Source organism: Somniosus microcephalus, chromosome 14 (genome assembly GCF_052327205.1).
Source record: "Somniosus microcephalus isolate GS21.2 chromosome 14, FLI_Smic_1.0, whole genome shotgun sequence".
NCBI classification, from domain to species: Eukaryota; Metazoa; Chordata; class Chondrichthyes; order Squaliformes; family Somniosidae; genus Somniosus; species Somniosus microcephalus.
This window is the reverse complement of record NC_141000.1, coordinates 1,322,690-1,342,024: the sequence shown is the minus strand read 5'-3', so window position 1 is coordinate 1,342,024 and position 19,335 is coordinate 1,322,690. Positions and strand designations below refer to the sequence as shown.

General features: G+C 46.9%; 1 protein-coding gene across 5 annotated transcripts in view; it reads right to left on the bottom strand.

The window, feature by feature from the left end:
* akap11 (A kinase (PRKA) anchor protein 11) overlaps window positions 1–19,335 on the bottom strand; it is a 102,142-nt gene that overhangs the window by 16,634 nt on the left and 66,173 nt on the right. For 4 of the 5 annotated variants that reach the window (XM_086006100.1, XM_086006097.1, XM_086006096.1 and 1 more), the window contains 2 exons: window positions 5,086–5,244; window positions 2,746–2,829 (listed from right to left, as the gene is read on the bottom strand). In XM_086006100.1, coding sequence (XP_085862226.1) covers window positions 2,746–2,829; window positions 5,086–5,244 — 243 coding nt within the window. The remainder of the gene's footprint in view (window positions 1–2,745; window positions 2,830–5,085; window positions 5,245–19,335) is intronic. The other variant, XM_086006099.1, reaches the window with a different exon arrangement.

Sequence of the window (19,335 nt, the reverse complement as noted above, 5' to 3'; positions counted from 1 at the left end):
TAGAAAGACACGGATTAATCAGTGACAGTCAGCATGGATTTGTTAAGGGAAGGTCATGTCTGACTAACTTGATTGACTTTTTTGAGGAAATAACAAGGAGGGTCGATGAGGGTAGTGCGTTTGATGTAGTCTACATGGATTTTAGCAAGGCTTTTGATAAAGTCCCACATGGCAGACTGGTCAGAAAAGTAAGAGCCTATGGGATCCAAGGGAAAGTAGCAAGTTGGATCCAAAATTGCCTCAGTGGCTGGAAGCAAAGGGTAATGGTCGACGGGTGTTTTGTGACTAGAAGGCTGTTGTCAATGATATATGTCAATGATTTAGACTTCAATGTCGGGGGTGTGATTAAGAAGTTTGCAGATGATACAAGAATTGGCCGTGTGGTTGGCAGTGAGGAAGAAAGCTGTCGACTGCAGGAAGATATCAATGGACTGGTCAGGTGGGCAGAAAAGTGGCAAATAGAATTCAATCCGGAGAAGTGTGAGGTCATGTATTTGAGAGGGGCTAACAAGGCAAGGGAATACACGGTAAATGGTAGGGCACTGAGAAGTATAGAATAACAGAGGGACCTCGGAGTGCATGTCCACAGATCCCTGAAAGTAGCAGGACAGGTAGATAAGGCGGTTAAGAAGGCATACGGGGTACTTGCCTTTATTAGCCGAGGCATAAACTATAAGAGCAGGGAGGTTATACTTGAACTGTATAAAACGCTAGTTAGGCCGCAGCTAGAGTACTGCGTGCAGTTCTGGTCACCACATTACAGGAAGGATGTGATTGCACTAGAGAGGGTACAGAGGAGATTTACGAAGATATTGCCAGGACTGGAGAATTTTAGCTATGAGGATAGGCTGGGATTGTTTTCTTTAGAACAGAGGAGGCTGAGGAGACACTTAATTGAAGTGTATAAAATGATGAGGGGCCTAGATAGAGTGGATAGGGAGGACCTATTTCCCTTAGCAGAGAAGTCAATAATGAGGGAGCATAGATTTAAAATAATTGGTGGAAGGATTAGAGGGGATTTGAGAACTTTTTTCACCCAGAGGGTGGTGGGGGTCATCACATTTAAAAAGTACTTGGATATGCACTTGAAGTGCTGTAACCTACAGGGCTACGGAAAAGAGCTGGAAAGTGGAATTAGGGTGGGTAGCTCTTTTTCGGCCGGCACAGACACGATGGGCTGAATGGCCTCCTTCTGTGCTGTAAATATCTCTGATTCGATGGTGCATTAGGAGATTATCTGGACTCACTGCACACAGCTGGCCAAACAAGACTTTCAAGCCCATTGGCTAGGGCTGCATTCAAACGAGATTCCATGAGATAAAGGGAAAAGTGTGCAAATTGAGAGGGGCACCAGCGCATGACTCCCAACTTGGGAATTTTTTATAAATTCAAATTGTCAAGGAAGGCTGCTGAAGGAGGAAGTGAGGCAGAAAATATTCTCCAGTGAGCCTCACAGAATAGTTGGGCCATGGTAAATTGTATGTAATTGTCATCTTGTTTTGAATATTTAGTCTGAATGAATCACAGAACTGCTCCCTTAGTTTTGTAACGAGTTTTGTTGGCTGCACGTCTCAATCAATGCAAATGACTCCATGGAGGAATAAAAAAAACTTCACAAAGCACTTGAGTGCAAAAACCCTGCACAACTCACTTATGGAATTAAATGGTCAGCCGCGGCTCAGTGGGCGGCACTCTCACCTCGGAGTCAGAAGGCTGTGGGTTCAGAGAATTGAGCACAAAAATCTAGGCTGACAATCCAGTGCAGTACCGAGGGAGCGCTGCACTGTCAGAGTGGATGCCTTTCAGATGAGTCGTTAAACCGAGGCCCCGTCTGCTCTCTCATGTGGACATAAAAGATCCCACGGCGCTATTTCGAAGAAGAGCAGGGGAGTTCTCCCCGGTGAGCTGGCAAATATTTATCTCTCAATCAACATCACTAAATCAGATTATCTGGTCATTATCACATTGCTGTTTGTGGGAGCTTGCTGTGTACAAATGGGCTGCCACGTTTCCCACATTACAACAGCGACTGCACTTCAAAAAGTACTTCATTGGCTGTAAAGCGCTTTGGGACGTCCGGTGGTCGTGAAAGACGCTAGATAACTGCAAGTCTTTGTTTCTTTCTTTCACAAACCTGGAGATCCCTCCACGTTATTATTCTTGTTGCAGTACATCACAATGCTTTGGGAGCAGGGCATTTAAATGTGAATTTTCTCGGTCACATCTGGGTAAATTCACCTATCTTGAGGTTGGAGATAGGGTTACAATCTAGTATAAATTCTTCAGCCCTGGGTTCCCGCCTAGCAAAGTGGGAGCAGCAGCCTGCTGAATATACCCAATTTAGTACAATCGTTGAAGCTGTGTCCATGGCTGGCTCTGATCACAGGTCATACTGTGCTAATTAAACCCTGTGCCATTAAATAGGAAATACCATGAGAAGTAAGTTATTAGAGAAATCAGGTGGGGCAAAACGCCATAAGTCTCTTCAAACAATCAATCAGTACATGCATTGAGAAAGAAAGCAAGAAGCCGAAGATGATTTCTTTAGAGGCAATTAATATCAGAAAACAGTCTTTTAAGTTGTACCACATTTAGAATTTGCGTGTATTTACCACAGACTTGTCTATCGGCCTTTCATTGCATGCACATGCTACTTAAGCACTTCACTTCCAAAGCCATGCTCTCATGCAGTCAATGAAGCTTCCTAACTCAAACCAATTTTCATAAATCCTAGACTAGACCAACCTGTCTGATGGTGGAAAGGATATATTCTCCTCATATAGATCTCCTTCTAACCCCAGACTGCTCCAGCTACTGCTGTTGCCATTACTGCCAGAAAGGAAACGAAAGGCAGTGGACATTGAGTAACTGACCATAGTTTCTCATTCCCTCTCCCATCACCAGCACTTGGTCAAACTACACACACAGCAATTCTAGAACAGAGATGGTGCATTTCCTGGTGCTGACCCTGTAACCACATGCAATTCACCAGCTTTCTTCTGCATCAAGCATTCAAAAAACAAATACTTGGAACATTTTTTCTGAGCAGACTGGTATCTTTGGCTATTTTTGACATCTAAGGGCCAAAACGGTGAGGCTCCACTGCCAGTGTGTCGCCTCACTCAGAGCGAGGGGGGTCGGAGGTCAGGCGGTAACACGCTGGCTCCGATTCACCATCTGCATTCGCCAGCAGCTGAGCCTCCTGAATCCTGTGCTCTGGGGCCTGGGCACTAAATTTGGTAGGTTTGGTGGTCAATATTAACCTTTTTCCTTTGCTGACCTACATTTTGCATCAGCCCTAGAATTTCAAAAATACTATAAGCAATAGGAGCAGAACGGACATGTGTTAATAAGCTAGGCTAAAAATAGTAACCACAGATGCAATGTTATGCCATTTAGGGAAGAGACATACATGAACAATTTATACATTATTTTGTTATTTCAGAAAATTAACCCCTTAAATGCATTTCAAGATTACATAATGAACACATTTAAAAAATCTAATCTCTCATTTCTAACACTAAACATTATAAAATTAAATTAGATAACAATACCCTGCTTCACAATTCCTTGAGTAAATCAAAACAGTCATCTATTCTAGTACAGAAATGGTTACTGCCATCCTGAAAGGGGTATGGATTTGTTTAAATTACCACACGACCATAAGCTGTACAGATAATTCACTGTACAATTACTTTTGCCCATTAGTTCTAATGACAAAATCAGACCCAAAGCATCTGCTCCCCTGGTCATTGGTCAGTCTGAAACATGGGAACAAAGTCAGGACTGACGAGATCAAGCAGGTGTACAACACTTCTCATTAAATGAGTCTCATAAAACATCCAATTACTAGAAACTGAGAAAACAAGTGAATTGCCAGTGAAGTTGAGTATAGAAGATTAAGGGGTGATCTAATTAAGGTGTTTAAGATGATTAAAGGATTTGATCGGGTAGAGAGAAACTATTTCCTCTGGTGGAAGGGTCCAGAAAAGGGGGCAGAACATTAAAATTAGAGCCAGGTCGTTTAGGGGTGATGTCAGGAAGCACTTCTTCACACACAGGGCAGTGGAAATCTGGAACTCTCTCCCCCAAAAAGCTGTTGAGGTGGGGGGGTCAATTGAAAATTCAAAACCGAGATGGATAGATTTTTGTTAGGAAAGGTTATTAAGGGTTACGGAACCAAGATGGAGTTTACATACAGATCAGCCATGATCTAATTGAATGGCGGAACAGGCCCGAGGGGCTGAATGGCCTCCTCCCGTTCCAATGTTCCAAAAAGAGACAGGGGACATACAGCCTCACAAGTAACTTGTTTCCCCCCTCTTCATCTACCCCACCGCACCCCTGCCCCCCGTGCATCTAAACTGTGAAGTGAAACGTAAATGAAACCCTTAATTGTTTAACTCACAAGTTAAAACAGATTTCCTTTCAGGTTTTGTGATGGAACACAATGCTGCCTTTTCAAAATGCATATCAACTCTTGATATTAATTTTACAGAGCTGTGACTACATCTTGAAAACAAAAGCCAAAAGTGCTTTGAAAGTGGCTTAACAGAAGTGCAGCTAAAGACTGTTTGATCTGCCTCAGTTTATACACAAGCAAGCTGCGACAGGTACAAGAATGTGAAATCAGTGGCCTCCGGCCAATTTTCTATCTCTACTCATTTTAAATGGAGTTCAACAATGGAGTCTTCACGGGACAAATTCAGCAGTGCAAACAGGTAGGCTGCATGTCCCTGTACGTGTTCTATATGTGAAGCTAAACAATCTTATACAAATTTTAATTATAGTCACTGGGACCAATGTCAAATTGTATAAAATCATCAAGACACAGGGCTTTAACAGGACTCTCCTATACTGTAGGGCACTTAGTTTATATGGTAATTTGTTAAATTCATATGATTTCATGTACTGTCCTTTTGAAGTGAACTGTTCAAACCCCATGCACTTCAGAATCCCAGATTGTTCATTAATTACAGTGAAGACAAAAATATTTTAGTAGATCTCATTTTAAATGGTTTAACTATAATAAAAACGTGAGCTCTAATTTGTACAGCTGACAGTTACTGATGTGGTTGCAGTTACCTGTCGCTGAGGTGCAGGAAGCTGCTCGTCTCATCTGGATGTTCATCTTCAAAACTCAGGTTGGACCAGCTGCCAGTACTGTCATCGCCAACACTGAGGCTAAGCTGTTGACTGGTTGTGGTAGAATCAGTTGACCTCAATCCATCCTTGAGATTGCCACTACATGCAGACAGTACAAAAACCTTAGTATCTTTCGTCAACATTAATGAATAAAACCACATTGCAGAAACAACCACTGTTCAAAGAATCAAGCATTTGAATATTTCATTTTGCTGCAAATGCAGGTCTTGATTATTTAAGTTTTACAAAAGTAAAATTAAAAGTCTGCACGTGCATCCACTATCTCCTAAAACTAGCAGTTTGCACTTGTAGTGCCTATAATGTAATGAGCATCACAAGACACTTCACACAGGAGAGCGCAGACAGCGGGTAACAGTAGAGTTATCACACAGGAGAGTGCAGACAGCGGGTAACAGTAGAGTTATCACACAGGAGAGTGCAGACAGCGGGCAGCAGTAGAGTTACATAGATACATAGATACATAGAAGATAGGAGCAGGAGTAGGCCATTCGTGCCTGCTCCGCCATTCGATGAGATCATGGCTGATCCTTTAATTCAGTATCCCGTCCCCGCCTTCTCTCCGTAACCCTTAACCCCTTTTGCCCGTAGAAATATATCTAATTCCCTCTTAAATATATTTAATGAGCTGGCGTACACTGCCCTCTGTGGCAATGAGTTCCACAGGTTCACCACTCTCTGAGTGAAGAAATTCCCCCTCATCTCTGTCCTAAATGGTTTAGCCCTTATCCTTAAATTATGTCCTCTAGTTCTGTTCTCACCCGCCAAGGGAAACATTCCTTCTGCATCCAGTCTGTCTAGACCTGTCAGAATTTTATACACTTCTATGAGGTCCCCTCTCAATCTTCTAAACTCCAGTGTGTACATCCCTAAACTACATAGTCTCTCCTCATAGGTCATTCCCGCCATTCCTGGTATCAGCCTGGTGAATCGCCGCTGCACCCCCTCCATGGCAAGAACATCCTTCCTCAGATGAGGCGACCAAAACTGTACACAGTACTCGAGGTGTGGTCTCACCAGTGCCCTGTACAGCTGCAGCAAGGTATCCCTGTTCCTGTATTCTAACCCTTTTGCTATGAAGGCCAGCATACCGTTTGCCTTCTTGACCGCCTGTTGCACCTGCATGCTCGCCTTCAGTGACTGGTGTACAAGAACACCCAGGTCTCTCTGTACTTCCCCCTCTCCCAATCTATTGCCATTTAAATAATAATTTGCCCTCCCGTTCCTGCACCCAAGGTGGATAACTTCGCACTTGTCCACATTATAGTGCATCTGCCATTTATCCGCCCAATCGCCCAGTCTGTCCAAATCGCTCTGGAGCTTCCTGGTCTCTTCCTCTGAGCCCACCCCCCCTCCTAGTTTAGTGTCGTCTGCAAATTTGGAAATGCTGCATCCGACTCCCTGATCCAGGTCATTAATGTAAATTGTGAACAGCTGGGGGCCCAGGACAGATCCCTGTGGTACCCCACTTGTTACTGCCTGCCATTCAGAAAATGAGCCGTTTATTCCAACTCTCTGTTTTCTATCTGACAGCCAGTTCCCTATCCACGCCAAAACTTTCCCCTTTATCCCATGAGCCTCAATTTTCCATGCTAATCTTTTATGTGGGACCTTATCGAAGGCCTTTTGGAAGTCCAGGTACACCACATCTACTGGCTCTCCCCCATCTATTCTACCAGTTACTCCCTCAAAAAATTCCAATAGATTAGTCAAGCACGATTTACCCTTTGTAAATCCATGTTGACTCTGTCCTATCCTGTCCCCATTTGCTAAGTGCTCCGCTATTTCATCCTTAATGATGGACTCCAGCATTTTGCCCACAACTGATGTAAGGCTTACAGGTCTGTAATTACCTGCTTTTTCCCTACCCCCCTTTTTGAATAGTGGGGTAACGTTAGCTACCCTCCAATCCATCGGCACTGTTCCCGAGTCTAATGAATTCTGAAAAATCATCCTTAGTGCATCCGCTATCTCTAGGGCCACCTCCTTCAGTACCCTAGGATGCATGTTATCAGGCCCTGGGGATTTGTCCACCTTCAATCCCTTTAGCTTCCTTAACACCATATCCTTAGAGATATTGATTTGCGTCAGTTCCTCCTTTGCCAATGTCCCTATTTTTCCCGATATCCCAGGGAGGTTTTTTGTGTCTTCCTTCGTAAAGACTGACCCAAAGTATGCATTTAGTTGATCTGCCATTTCCTTATTTCCCATTATATATTCCCCCGTATCTGACTGCAATGGACCAACTTTGGTTTTCACCAGTCTTTTCCTTTTGATATACTTATAAAAGCTTTTGGAGTTAGTTTTTATATTTTCCGCCAGCTTGTTTTCGTAAGCTATTTTGCCCCTCTTGATTATGCCCTTTGCCCTCCTTTGCTCTATCTTAAACTGTTCCCAATCTTCCGCTCTGGCGCTTTTTTTGGCTATTTTATACGCCCTATCTTTGGATTTTATGCTGTCTCTAATTTCCCCTGTTATCCACGGTTGAGTCACCTTTTTAGATTTCCTTTTATGCCAGATTGGTATAAACAATTTTTGCAATTTTGTCATTCTATCTTTAAATGTTTGCCATTGTTTATCTACCTCCAGTCCTCCCACAGTTATCACACAGGAGAGCGCAGACAGCGGGTAACAGTAGAGTTATCACACAGGAGAGCGCAGACAGCGGGCAGCAGTAGAGTTATCACACAGGAGAGCGCAGACAGCGGGTAACAGTAGAGTTATCACACAGGAGAGCGCAGACAGCGGGCAGCAGTAGAGTTATCACACAGGAGAGCGCAGACAGCGGGTAACAGTAGGGTTATCACACAGGAGAGCGCAGACAGCGGGTAACAGTAGAGTTATCACACAGGAGAGTGCAGACAGCGGGCAGCAGTAGAGTTATCACACAGGAGAGTGCAGACAGCGGGTAGCAGTAGAGTTATCACACAGGAGAGCGCAGACAGCGGGTAACAGTAGAGTTATCACACAGGAGAGTGCAGACAGCGGGCAGCAGTAGAGTTATCACACAGGAGAGTGCAGACAGCGGGCAGCAGTAGAGTTATCACACAGGAGAGCGCAGACAGCGGGTAACAGTAGAGTTATCACACAGGAGAGCGCAGACAGCGGGTAACAGTAGAGTTATCACACAGGAGAGTGCAGACAGCGGGTAACAGTAGAGTTATCACACAGGAGAGTGCAGACAGCGGGCAGCAGTAGAGTTATCACACAGGAGAGCGCAGACAGTGGGCAGCAGTAGAGTTATCACACAGGAGAGCGCAGACAGCAGGCAGCAGTAGAGTTATCACACAGGAGAGTGCAGACAGCGGGTAACAGTAGAGTTATCACACAGGAGAGTGCAGACAGCGGGTAACAGTAGAGTTATCACACAGGAGAGCGCAGACAGCGGGCAGCAGTAGAGTTATCACACAGGAGAGCGCAGACAGCGGGCAACAGTAGAGTTATCACACAGGAGAGCGCAGACAGTGGGTAACAGTAGAGTTATCACACAGGAGAGTGCAGACAGCGGGTAACAGTAGAGTTATCACACAGGAGAGTGCAGACAGCGGGCAGCAGTAGAGTTATCACACAGGAGAGTGCAGACAGCGGGCAGCAGTAGAGTTATCACACAGGAGAGCGCAGACAGCGGGTAACAGTAGAGTTATCACACAGGAGAGTGCAGACAGCGGGCAGCAGTAGAGTTATCACACAGGAGAGCGCAGACAGCGGGTAACAGTAGAGTTATCACACAGGAGAGCGCAGACAGCAGCCAGCAGTAGAGTTATCACACAGGAGAGCGCAGACAGCGGGCAGCAGTAGAGTTATCACACAGGAGAGCGCAGACAGCGGGCAGCAGTAGAGTTATCACACAGGAGAGTGCAGACAGCGGGCAGCAGTAGAGTTATCACACAGGAGAGCGCAGACAGCGGGCAGCAGTAGAGTTATCACACAGGAGTGCACAGACAGCGGGCAGCAGTAGAGTTATCACACAGGAGAGCGCAGACAGCAGGCAGCAGTAGAGTTATCACACAGGAGAGCGCAGACAGCGGGCAGCAGTAGAGTTATCACACAGGAGAGCGCAGACAGCGGGTAACAGTAGAGTTATCACACAGGAGAGTGCAGACAGCGGGCAGCAGTAGAGTTATCACACAGGAGAGCGCAGACAGCGGGCAGCAGTAGAGTTATCACACAGGAGAGCGCAGACAGCGGGTAACAGTAGAGTTATCACACAGGAGAGTGCAGACAGCGGGCAGCAGTAGAGTTATCACACAGGAGAGTGCAGACAGCGGGCAGCAGTAGAGTTATCACACAGGAGAGTGCAGACAGCGGGCAGCAGTAGAGTTATCACACAGGAGAGCGCAGACAGCGGGTAACAGTAGAGTTATCACACAGGAGAGTGCAGACAGCGGGCAGCAGTAGAGTTATCACACAGGAGAGTGCAGACAGCGGGCAGCAGTAGAGTTATCACACAGGAGAGTGCAGACAGCGGGCAGCAGTAGAGTTATCACACAGGAGAGTGCAGACAGCGGGCAGCAGTAGAGTTATCACACAGGAGAGTGCAGACAGCGGGTAACAGTAGAGTTATCACACAGGAGAGTGCAGACAGCGGGCAGCAGTAGAGTTATCACACAGGAGAGTGCAGACAGCGGGTAACAGTAGAGTTATCACACAGGAGAGCGTAGACAGCGGGCAGCAGTAGAGTTATCACACAGGAGAGTGCAGACAGCGGGCAGCAGTAGAGTTATCACACAGGAGAGCGCAGACAGCGGGCAGCAGTAGAGTTATCACACAGGAGAGCGCAGACAGCGGGTAACAGTAGAGTTATCACACAGGAGAGCGCAGACAGCGGGCAGCAGTAGAGTTATCACACAGGAGAGTGCAGACAGCGGGTAACAGTAGAGTTATCACACAGGAGAGTGCAGACAGCGGGCAGCAGTAGAGTTATCACACAGGAGAGCGCAGACAGCGGGTAACAGTAGAGTTATCACACAGGAGAGTGCAGACAGCGGGCAGCAGTAGAGTTATCACACAGGAGAGTGCAGACAGCGGGCTGCAGTAGAGTTATCACACAGGAGAGTGCAGACAGCGGGCAGCAGTAGAGTTATCACACAGGAGAGTGCAGACACCGGGCAGCAGTAGAGTTATCAGAGACAGTCAACAATGTAGAGGATAGGTTTTCAAAATTAAATGGATTGTTGGAATTTAGTCCAAATTTGAATTGAGTGTGTCTCAGGATTGCGAGTTCTTTTTAGAATAAAGACACAAAGGTGGTGTAGGTGCTAGCCCAGCCCAATGAGTTGGATGAAAAAATGTTAGAAGTGCATTTAAATATTACTTCCTACCACTGTTTAAAACTGAACATAAAGGAATAAGCTTAAAATACATATTTTTAAAAATCAAAATTTATCACATCTAAGTGAGTACGCCATTGTGAAGCATTTTAATAGCACAAATGCACTGCCTGAAAGAGCGGCGGAAGCAGATTCAATAGTAACTTTCAAAAGGGGATTGGATAAATACTTGAAAAAGAAAAGTTTGCAGAGCTATGGGGAAAGAGCAGGGGGAGTGGGACTAATTGGAGAGATCTTTCAAAGAGCCGGCACAGGCACGATGGGCCGAATGGCCTCCTTCTGTGCTGTATCAGCCTATGATTCTAAAAACAGAAAATATTAAAAATTCTCATTTTATAAAGATGGCAATTGCCATCAATAACAGAAGAGAAATCAGAAGTAGGCAGGCTGGGTGCCTCAAGGCTATCTGCACTGTAGGCTATACCAAGTGTCCCAAGCCCTGCAATTTATGTTGCTTTTCTCAGCTGATCTGGCTCTGTCAGTCATTCTCAGTAACAATCGATCTTGTCCTTCAGTTTCTTCCTGACGGCCCCCATGTGGAGTGCTTTAAGCTTGCTCTTACCAGAGCTGCTAAACCCGCATTGTACTGGTTTGCAGTTCCTGCTTCCTTCCGCTATTGGGAGATCACGCTTCTGCTGCTTCTCTTCCCGCAGCGTCCCACTCAAGACCTCCTGTTTGTGTAATTCCAACTCACATTCCCATTGATGCTGCTGTTCAGTCTTCAATTTCCTCCTGCTCCTTCATTTCCAGCACATACTGATACTGTTTTTCCTTCTCTTGGAGCTGTTCAGTGCCCATATCTACCTCCAGTCTGAACACATCACAATAGAAAAAATTGTGGGGATATGGGGAAAGAGCGGAGCAGTGGGACTGATTGCTCTTCGAAAGAGCCGGCGCAGGCTCGATGGGCCGAATGGCCTCCTTCTGTGCTGTACTATTCTATGATTTTAGAATGCTCTTTCTCCTCTATCGAATATAAGCTTATCCTGCACCAGCTCGGTTCCTGGCATTGTGCTCCAAGTATAAGCTTTTTGTTTCTGTTGGTCTACTTTAAACTTTTAAACATTTCCACTAATCTGTGAGTGACGATATCCCACCTTACCAAAACCAATTCTTATTCTAAGTACTATTTTCCCTTTCAAAGGTCTCAGCAATCCCCATGAGGGGAACTTGACCCTTATGATCCAGTTTGTATGATCTACCCCTGCACAGATTGTGACCCAGGGCAATTGTAGCAACCTGGATATTGGAAGTTATGTGGACTCTGTATTCTCAGTAACCTTGACATACGGAATATTGAAACAACAGATCAGAGCTTTGCGATTCTTGAAATCTTCCATCATCCAGGGACTCTCTACAGTAGCCAATGACCACTCTTTAAAAATAAATATTTTCCTTTGACATTAGACTTATGACTACACTTTGGCAACATCAAAATTTTTAAATACGAGTGACAATGAGATTGGATGATTGGCCAGAACTTGACAATATAATTCAAGGAATCTATTGACTGTGGGCACTGAAATATCCTTTTGACAGGACTATTAAGCAACTTCCAGATATGGTGAAACACATACAATTGCACATCTGATAGGCATAACAACGACATAACAGAGTTCATCAAAACATCTCTCCCTCCCCCCACCCGCTGAAAAGTTCTCTGAACAGTTAGCTATTTTAAATTAATATTTATAGATGTCTCACAGGGCTACTCACGGCGAGTCAGAGGATATGCTCATGTGTGACACCTGAAGCACGACAGGAAGTGTGACGCTTACACTAATGTTCTAATGCGTTATAGATGTGATTAAATGTACATCATCCTCATAACTACTGAAAGATAAGCACTGGCACTGTGATTCCATTCAACAAACGCAGCTACCAGCAGGTACAATGTCAATTAGCATTTGAAACCAATGGTGCGCTGGCTGGAAACCTTCAGTTAAAGAGACAGTGCACAGGTTGACTTTGGATACAGTAGATGCTAAAAATAAAAAAAGCATAACAGGACACACTGAGTTTTCATTCCAGCAGCATAACCTTCAGCTGCCAACCCCTCCTCTCCATTACACTGAAACCAAGCAATGGGCTGAAAGAATGAGGTCCAGGTGCCGTACCCCCTCCCCACAGATGCATTATTTAAACGTTAGGTGTTAGTAGAGAATAAATACCAGTTTTATACAAGCAGTACGATTCCACACACAATGAACACCAAATGTCCTGGCCAGAAAAGGAAAGCACTGAAAAAGATGGCAACAACTAAATGCAGCAAATAATTTTAACAGGAATAACTTCATCACTGTGTTTCAATTTCAGTTCGAACTCTAGGTATTGCCCCATGCTAAAACTACTGAGGGTTTACAGCAAAGAATGCTTAAAGTCAGTTATACGGAGATCATTCAATGCTTGCTTACCTAAAAATACAAAAAGAACATTTAGTGGTCCAAAAAGATGTCAGCACACCTTACATAGAGATAGGTGTCGTTCTTCAAAAGAAGCTCAACCTTCCCCTATAAATAGGACACTGTCATCAACCCATGGGTGACCAGCTGGTAAAATGTTTGTGACAAGTGCTTAGGTGATGGTCCCCAACTCTGCTTTGCCTGAAGGAGGCGGCATCGAGACCCCAAGTAACAACGAGAGAACAGAAACAGAATATAACAGTGTAGCAGGTGCAAGCCATGTACATACTTTGGTTCTGTCTTCACAAAGGAGGACACAAATAACCTCCCAGAGATGTCGGGGAACATAGGGTCTAATGAGAGGGAGGAACTGAATGAAATCAGTATTTCTAGGGAAATGGTGTTAGGAAAATTGACGGGATTGAAGGCCGATAAATCCCCAGGACCTGATAATCTACATCCTAGGGTACTTAAGGAAGTGGCCCTAGAAATAGTAGATGCATTGCTGGTCATCTTCCAAAATTCTATAGACTCTGGCACAGTTCCCACAGATCGGAGGGTAGCTAATGTAACCTCACTATTTAAAAAAGGTGGTAGAGAGAAAATGGGGAATTATAGCCTGACATCGGTAGTGGGGAAAATGCTAGAGTCCATTATAAAAGATGTAACAGCAGAGCACTTGGAAAACAGTGACAGGATCGGACAAAGTCAACATGGATTTACAAAAGGTAAATCATGCTTGACTAATCTACTGGAATTTTTTGAGGATGTAACTGGTAGAATAGATAAGGGAGAACCAGTGGATGTGGTGTATTTGGACTTTCAGAAGGCTTTCGATAAGGTCCCGCATAAGAGATTAGCGTGTAAAGTTAAAGCACATGGGATTGGGGGTAAGGTACTGACTTGGATAGACAACTGGTTGGCAGACAGGAAGCAAAGAGTTGGAATAAACGGGTCTTTTTCCGAGTGGCAGGCAGTGACCAGTGGGGTACCGCAGGGATTGGTGCTAGGACCCCAGCTATTCACAATATATATTAATGAACTAGACGAGGGAACTAGATGTAATATCTCCAAGTTTGCAGACGACACAAAGCTGCGTGGGCGTGTGTGCTGTGAGGAGGATGCCGAGAAACTCCAGTATGATTTGGACAGGTTGGGTGATTATACTGCATCTGCCATGCATCTGCCCAATGTGGATAAATGCGAGGTTATCCACTTTGGTGGCAAAAACAGGAAGGCAGGCTATCTGAACGACAATAGATTGGGAGAAGGGGAAGTGCAACAAGACCTGGGTGTCCTTGTGCACCAGTCGTTGAAGGTAAGCATGCAGGTGCAGCAGGCGGTTAAGAAGGCAAATGGTATGTTGGCCTTCATAGCGAGAGGATTCGAGTACAGGAGCAAGGATATCTTGCTGCAGTTGTACAGGGCCTTGGTGAGACCACACCTTGAGTATTGTGTGCAGTTTTGGTCACCTTATCTGAGGAAGGATGTTCTTGTCATGGAGGGAGTGCAGCGAAGATTCACCAGACTGATACCTGGGATGGCAGGAATGACGTATGAGGAGGGGCAGCACGGTGGCATAGTGGTTAGCACTATTGCCTCACAGCACCAGGGACCCGGGTTCGAATCCGGCCTCGGGTGACTGTCTGTGTGGAGTTTGCACATTCTCCCCGTGTTTGCGTGGGTTTCCTCCGGGTGCTCCGGTTTCCTCCCACAGTCCAAAGATGTGCGGGTTAGGTTGATTGGCTATGATAAATTGACCCTTAGGGTTAGGGGGATTAAATACGTGGGGTTACAGGGATAGGGTGGGACATGTGTTGGTGTAGGGGTTACGGGGATCGGGTGGGATATGTGTCGGTGCAGGCTCGATGGGCCGAAATGGCCTCTATCTGCACTGTGGGGTTTCTGTGATTCTGAGATTGGGTCGATGGGGCTTATATTCGCTGGAGTTTAGAAGAATGAGAGGGGATCTCATTGAAACTTATAAAATTCTAACAGGACTAAACAGACTAGATGCAGGAAGGATGTTCCCGATGGCGGGGGAGTCCAGAACCAGGGGTCACAGTCTAAAGATAAGGGGTAGGCCATTTAGGACAGAGATGAGGAGGAATTTCTTCACCCAGAGAGTGGTGAACCTGTGGAATTCTCTACCACAAAAGGCAGTTGAGGCCAATTCATTAAATATATTCAAGAAGGAGTTAGATATATTTCTTAAGGCTAAAGGGATCAAGGAATATGGGGAGAAAGCAGGGACAGGGTACTGAATTTGGATGATCAGCCATGATCTCATTAAATGGCGGAACAGGCTCGAGGGGCCGAATGGCCTACTCCTGCTCCTATCTTCTATATTTCTATGTGAGGTTAGAGAGAGAACGACCAAACATACAGTAAGTAATCTAAACATGCTTCCTTATTCCAGAAGCATTCCAAATCAGTAAAAAAATGGAGTGAGGAGGCTGCTTTGGCCAGTTGAAACAAGTTAAAAGTAATGGTTGGTGAAAAGTCTCCATAGAGCAGACTTGCACATAGCCTCAGCTGAAGCGTTAGCAAAAGGGGAACCTACTCAAGCAGAACATGCGCTATCCTTGCCTGCCAGGCAGTAACACAAAGGCATGCACCTACTACTCAATTTACTAACTTTTGTTTAATAACGGCTTCAGTAAAGTCTTGTTCCCAAGGAAAGACACAAAGAGCTGAGAAAACTGTTGCGCTAACAATTTAAAGGATGAATACTGTGTGTGCATGGAACAACTAAGACTTTCGAGCGAGAAAAGGGTCACAGAATTACATAGAAATTGCAACACAGAAAGTGGCCATTCAGCCCAACCAGCCTGTGTTGGTGTTCATCCTGTATGAGCTGTAGTCCTAATTTCATATTCCCTTTATTTCCCTTTCTTTCAACCACCTATCAATCCTATTCTTCAATATTGACATGATCTTTTCTCATTAGTCTGTGTAAAGGAGTTTCTCCTGCTCTTTGCCCTAAATCGCTTGCATTCAATTTTGTATCTATGTCTTCTCGCTCTGAACTCAACCACTAGCAATCGTCTGTTTATATCTACTCTGTCCCATCCCTTTAAGTTTAAACACCTCAATCAAATCATCCCTCAATCTCATCAGTTCTAATGAAAACAGGCCCACTCTTTGGGCCTTTGTGATATATTATATACACACACGTACATAAAGCTGCCTTTATAATATGGATACTGGTCTTGGATCCAAGCTGACAGACCCAAGTTATATGCCAACTGTATCCAACTGCTAATCAGTAATAAAGCAGTACATGTGTATAACAACAACAACTTGCATTTAAATAGCACCTTTAACATAGTAAAACGTCCCAAGGCACTTCACAGCAGAGTTATCAAACAAAATTTGACACCAAGCCACATAAGGAGATACTAGCACAGGGGACGGGTAAGTTTTAAGGAGTGTCCTAAAGAAGGAGAGAGGTAGAGAGGCAGAGGTTTAGGCAGGGAATTCGAGGCTAGGCAGCTGAAGGCACGGCCACCAACGGTGGAGTGAAGGAAATCAGTGATGCGCAAGAGGTCAGAATTGGAGGAGCGCAGAGATCTCGCAGGGTTGTAGGGCTGGAAGAGGGTAAGGAGGTAGGGAGGGGTGAGACCATGGAGGGATTTGGAAACAAAGATGAGAATTTTAAAATCGAGGTGTTGCTGGGCTGGGAAGTCAATGTAGGTCAGCGAGCACAGGAGTGATGGGTGAACGGGACTTGGTGTAAGTTAGGACACGGGGCAGTGAGCACAGGGGGTGATGGGTGAACGGGACTGGGTGTGAGTTAGGACACGGGGCAGTGAGCACAGGGGGTGGTGGGTGAACGGGACTGGGTGTGAGTTAGGACACGGGGCAGTGAGCACAGGGGGTGATGGGTGAACAGGACTGGGTGTAAGTTAGGACACGGGGCAGTGAGCACAGGGGGTGATGGGTGAACGGGACTGGGTGTGAGTTAGGACACGGGGCAGTGAGCACAGGAGGTGATGGGTGAACGGGACTTGGTGTAAGTTAGGACACGGGGCAGTGAGCACAGGGGGTGATGGGTGAACGGGACTGGGTGTGAGTTAGGACACGGGGCAGTGAGCAGAGGGGGTGACGGGTGAACGGGACTGGGTGTGAGTCAGGACACGGGGCAGTGAGCACAGGGGGTGATGGGTGAACGGGACTTGGTGTAAGTTAGGACACGGGGCAGTGAGCACAGGGGGTGATGGGTGAACGGGACTGGGTGTGAGTTAGGACACGGGGCAGTGAGCACAGGGGGTGATGGGTGAACGGGACTGGGTGTGAGTTAGGACACGGGGCAGTGAGCACAGGGGGTGATGGGGGAACGGGACTGGGTGCGAGTTAGGACACGGGGCAGTGAGCACAGGGGGTGATGGGTGAACGGGACTTGGTGTGAGTTAGGACACGGGGCAGTGAGCACAGGGGGTGATGGGTGAATGGGACTGGGTGTGAGTTAGGACACGGGGCAGTGAGCACGGGGGGTGATGGGTGAACGGGACTGGGTGTGAGTTAGGACACGGGGCAGTGAGCACAGGGGGTGATGGGCAAACGGGACTGGGTGTGAGTTAGGACACGGGGCAGTGAGCACAGGGGGTGATGGGTGAACGGGACTGGGTGTGAGTTAGGACACGGGGCAGTGAGCACGGGGTGATGGGTGAACGGGACTGGGTGTGAGTTAGGACACGGGGCAGGGAGCACAGGGGGTGATGGGTGAACGGGACTGGGTGTGAGTTAGGACACGGGGCAGTGAGCACAGGGGGCGATGGGTGAACGGGACTTGGTGTAAGTTAGGACACGGGGCAGTGAGCACAGGGGGTGTTGGGTGAACGGGACTGGGTGTGAGTTAGGACACGGGGCAGTGAGCACAGGGGGTGATGGGTGAACGGGACTGGGTGTGAGTTAGGACACGGGGCAGTGAGCACAGGGGTGATGGGTGAACGGGACTGGGTGTGAGTTAGGACACGGGGCAGTGAGCACAGGGGGTGATGGGTGAACGGGACTGGGTGTGAGTTAGGACACGGGGTGATGGGTGAACGGGACTGGGTGTGAGTTAGGACACGGGGCAGTGAGCACAGGGGGTGACGGGTGAACGGGACTGGGTGTGAGTTAGGACACGGGGCAGTGAGCACAGGAGGTGATGGGTGAACGGGACTGGGTGTGAGTTAGGATATGAGCAGAGTTTTGGATGAGCTCAAGTTTACGGAGGATACAAGATGGGAGGTTGGCCAGGAGAGTATTTGAAGAGTCAAGTTCAGAGGCAATAAAGACATCGATGAGGGTTTCAGCAGCAGATGCGCTGAGGCAGGGGCGGAGACGGGTGATGCCCGATGTGTAAGTGGATTTACCCCCAAAACTCTGCTCCCAGGGCAGATAATTCTTATAACAGGGCTGGTGGGAGGATGCTTCTCATCTATTTCGCTCTATTTTTCCAATCTTATTCAGATGCCTGCTTATCTTTCAGGCTTCAGTTCTCATGAAATGTACACACCCAAATTGGACATAACCTGTCTTTTTTTTTCTCTTGACAGACGCCGACTAGCATTTTCTGTCTCTATATCGGTAGAAGTTTCCAACAGACAACCAATAAAAGGCAACTACAAACTGTTTTGGGTACAGGAGACAACAGAGATCTACAGCCAATAATCAACGGCACGGTTGTGGGGCTGGGTGGGAGATCAGCTGACTGCTCCCAAATTTCTTTAACATGAGTGTGTTCCCGGTGATTTTCTCCCAACAACCTCCCCAGGAGATGATGGTTTTACATCGGATTACATAGGATACTAGCTGGAGTGCCCGGTGGTGCCGAGGGTTTTTTGAGGGCATGTTGTTATGAAAAAAGTACAAATAATTTATATATATATATAAATAAATGAGTTTGTCTGTCTGTGTGGGAAGGAGAGAGAGGGGCAGGAGGCGGGGGGGAAGGAGGCGGGGGGGAAGGAGGGGTTGGCGGGGGAAGTTAGAAGTTGAAGGCGCTAGATAAATGCAAGCTGGGTTAACGGCGTTTCTTAGAATCCCTCTGACATCCGATACAATAAAGAGAGATATTTTGAAAGCATTGGCAGTGCAGCCTCTCGCAGAGGTCGAGGCGGATACCGACCTGCATGAGCAGAGCCCGGCCACAGAAGCTCAGGAAGCGAGCGCCGCGGCGGCTGCGGAGGAGGAAGCAGCAGCCGAGCGAGAGCAGGGCGGCGGCGGCCAGGGCCATGGTGCGGCGGCCCGAGCGAGAGCGAGCCCGGGCGCCGGTCGGTGCAGCCCCGCAGCGGAGCAGAGGCTCCAGCACCCGGCGCCACTCGGGCTTGGAGGCGGGCAGCTGGCGCCGGCACAGCCGCTCGAAATGGCCGTCAAAGTAGGCGAGCCTCCGGGCGAAGGGCAGCGACCGCGGCCCCGAGCAGCAGCTCCTTCCCCGCCGGCCCACCATCGCT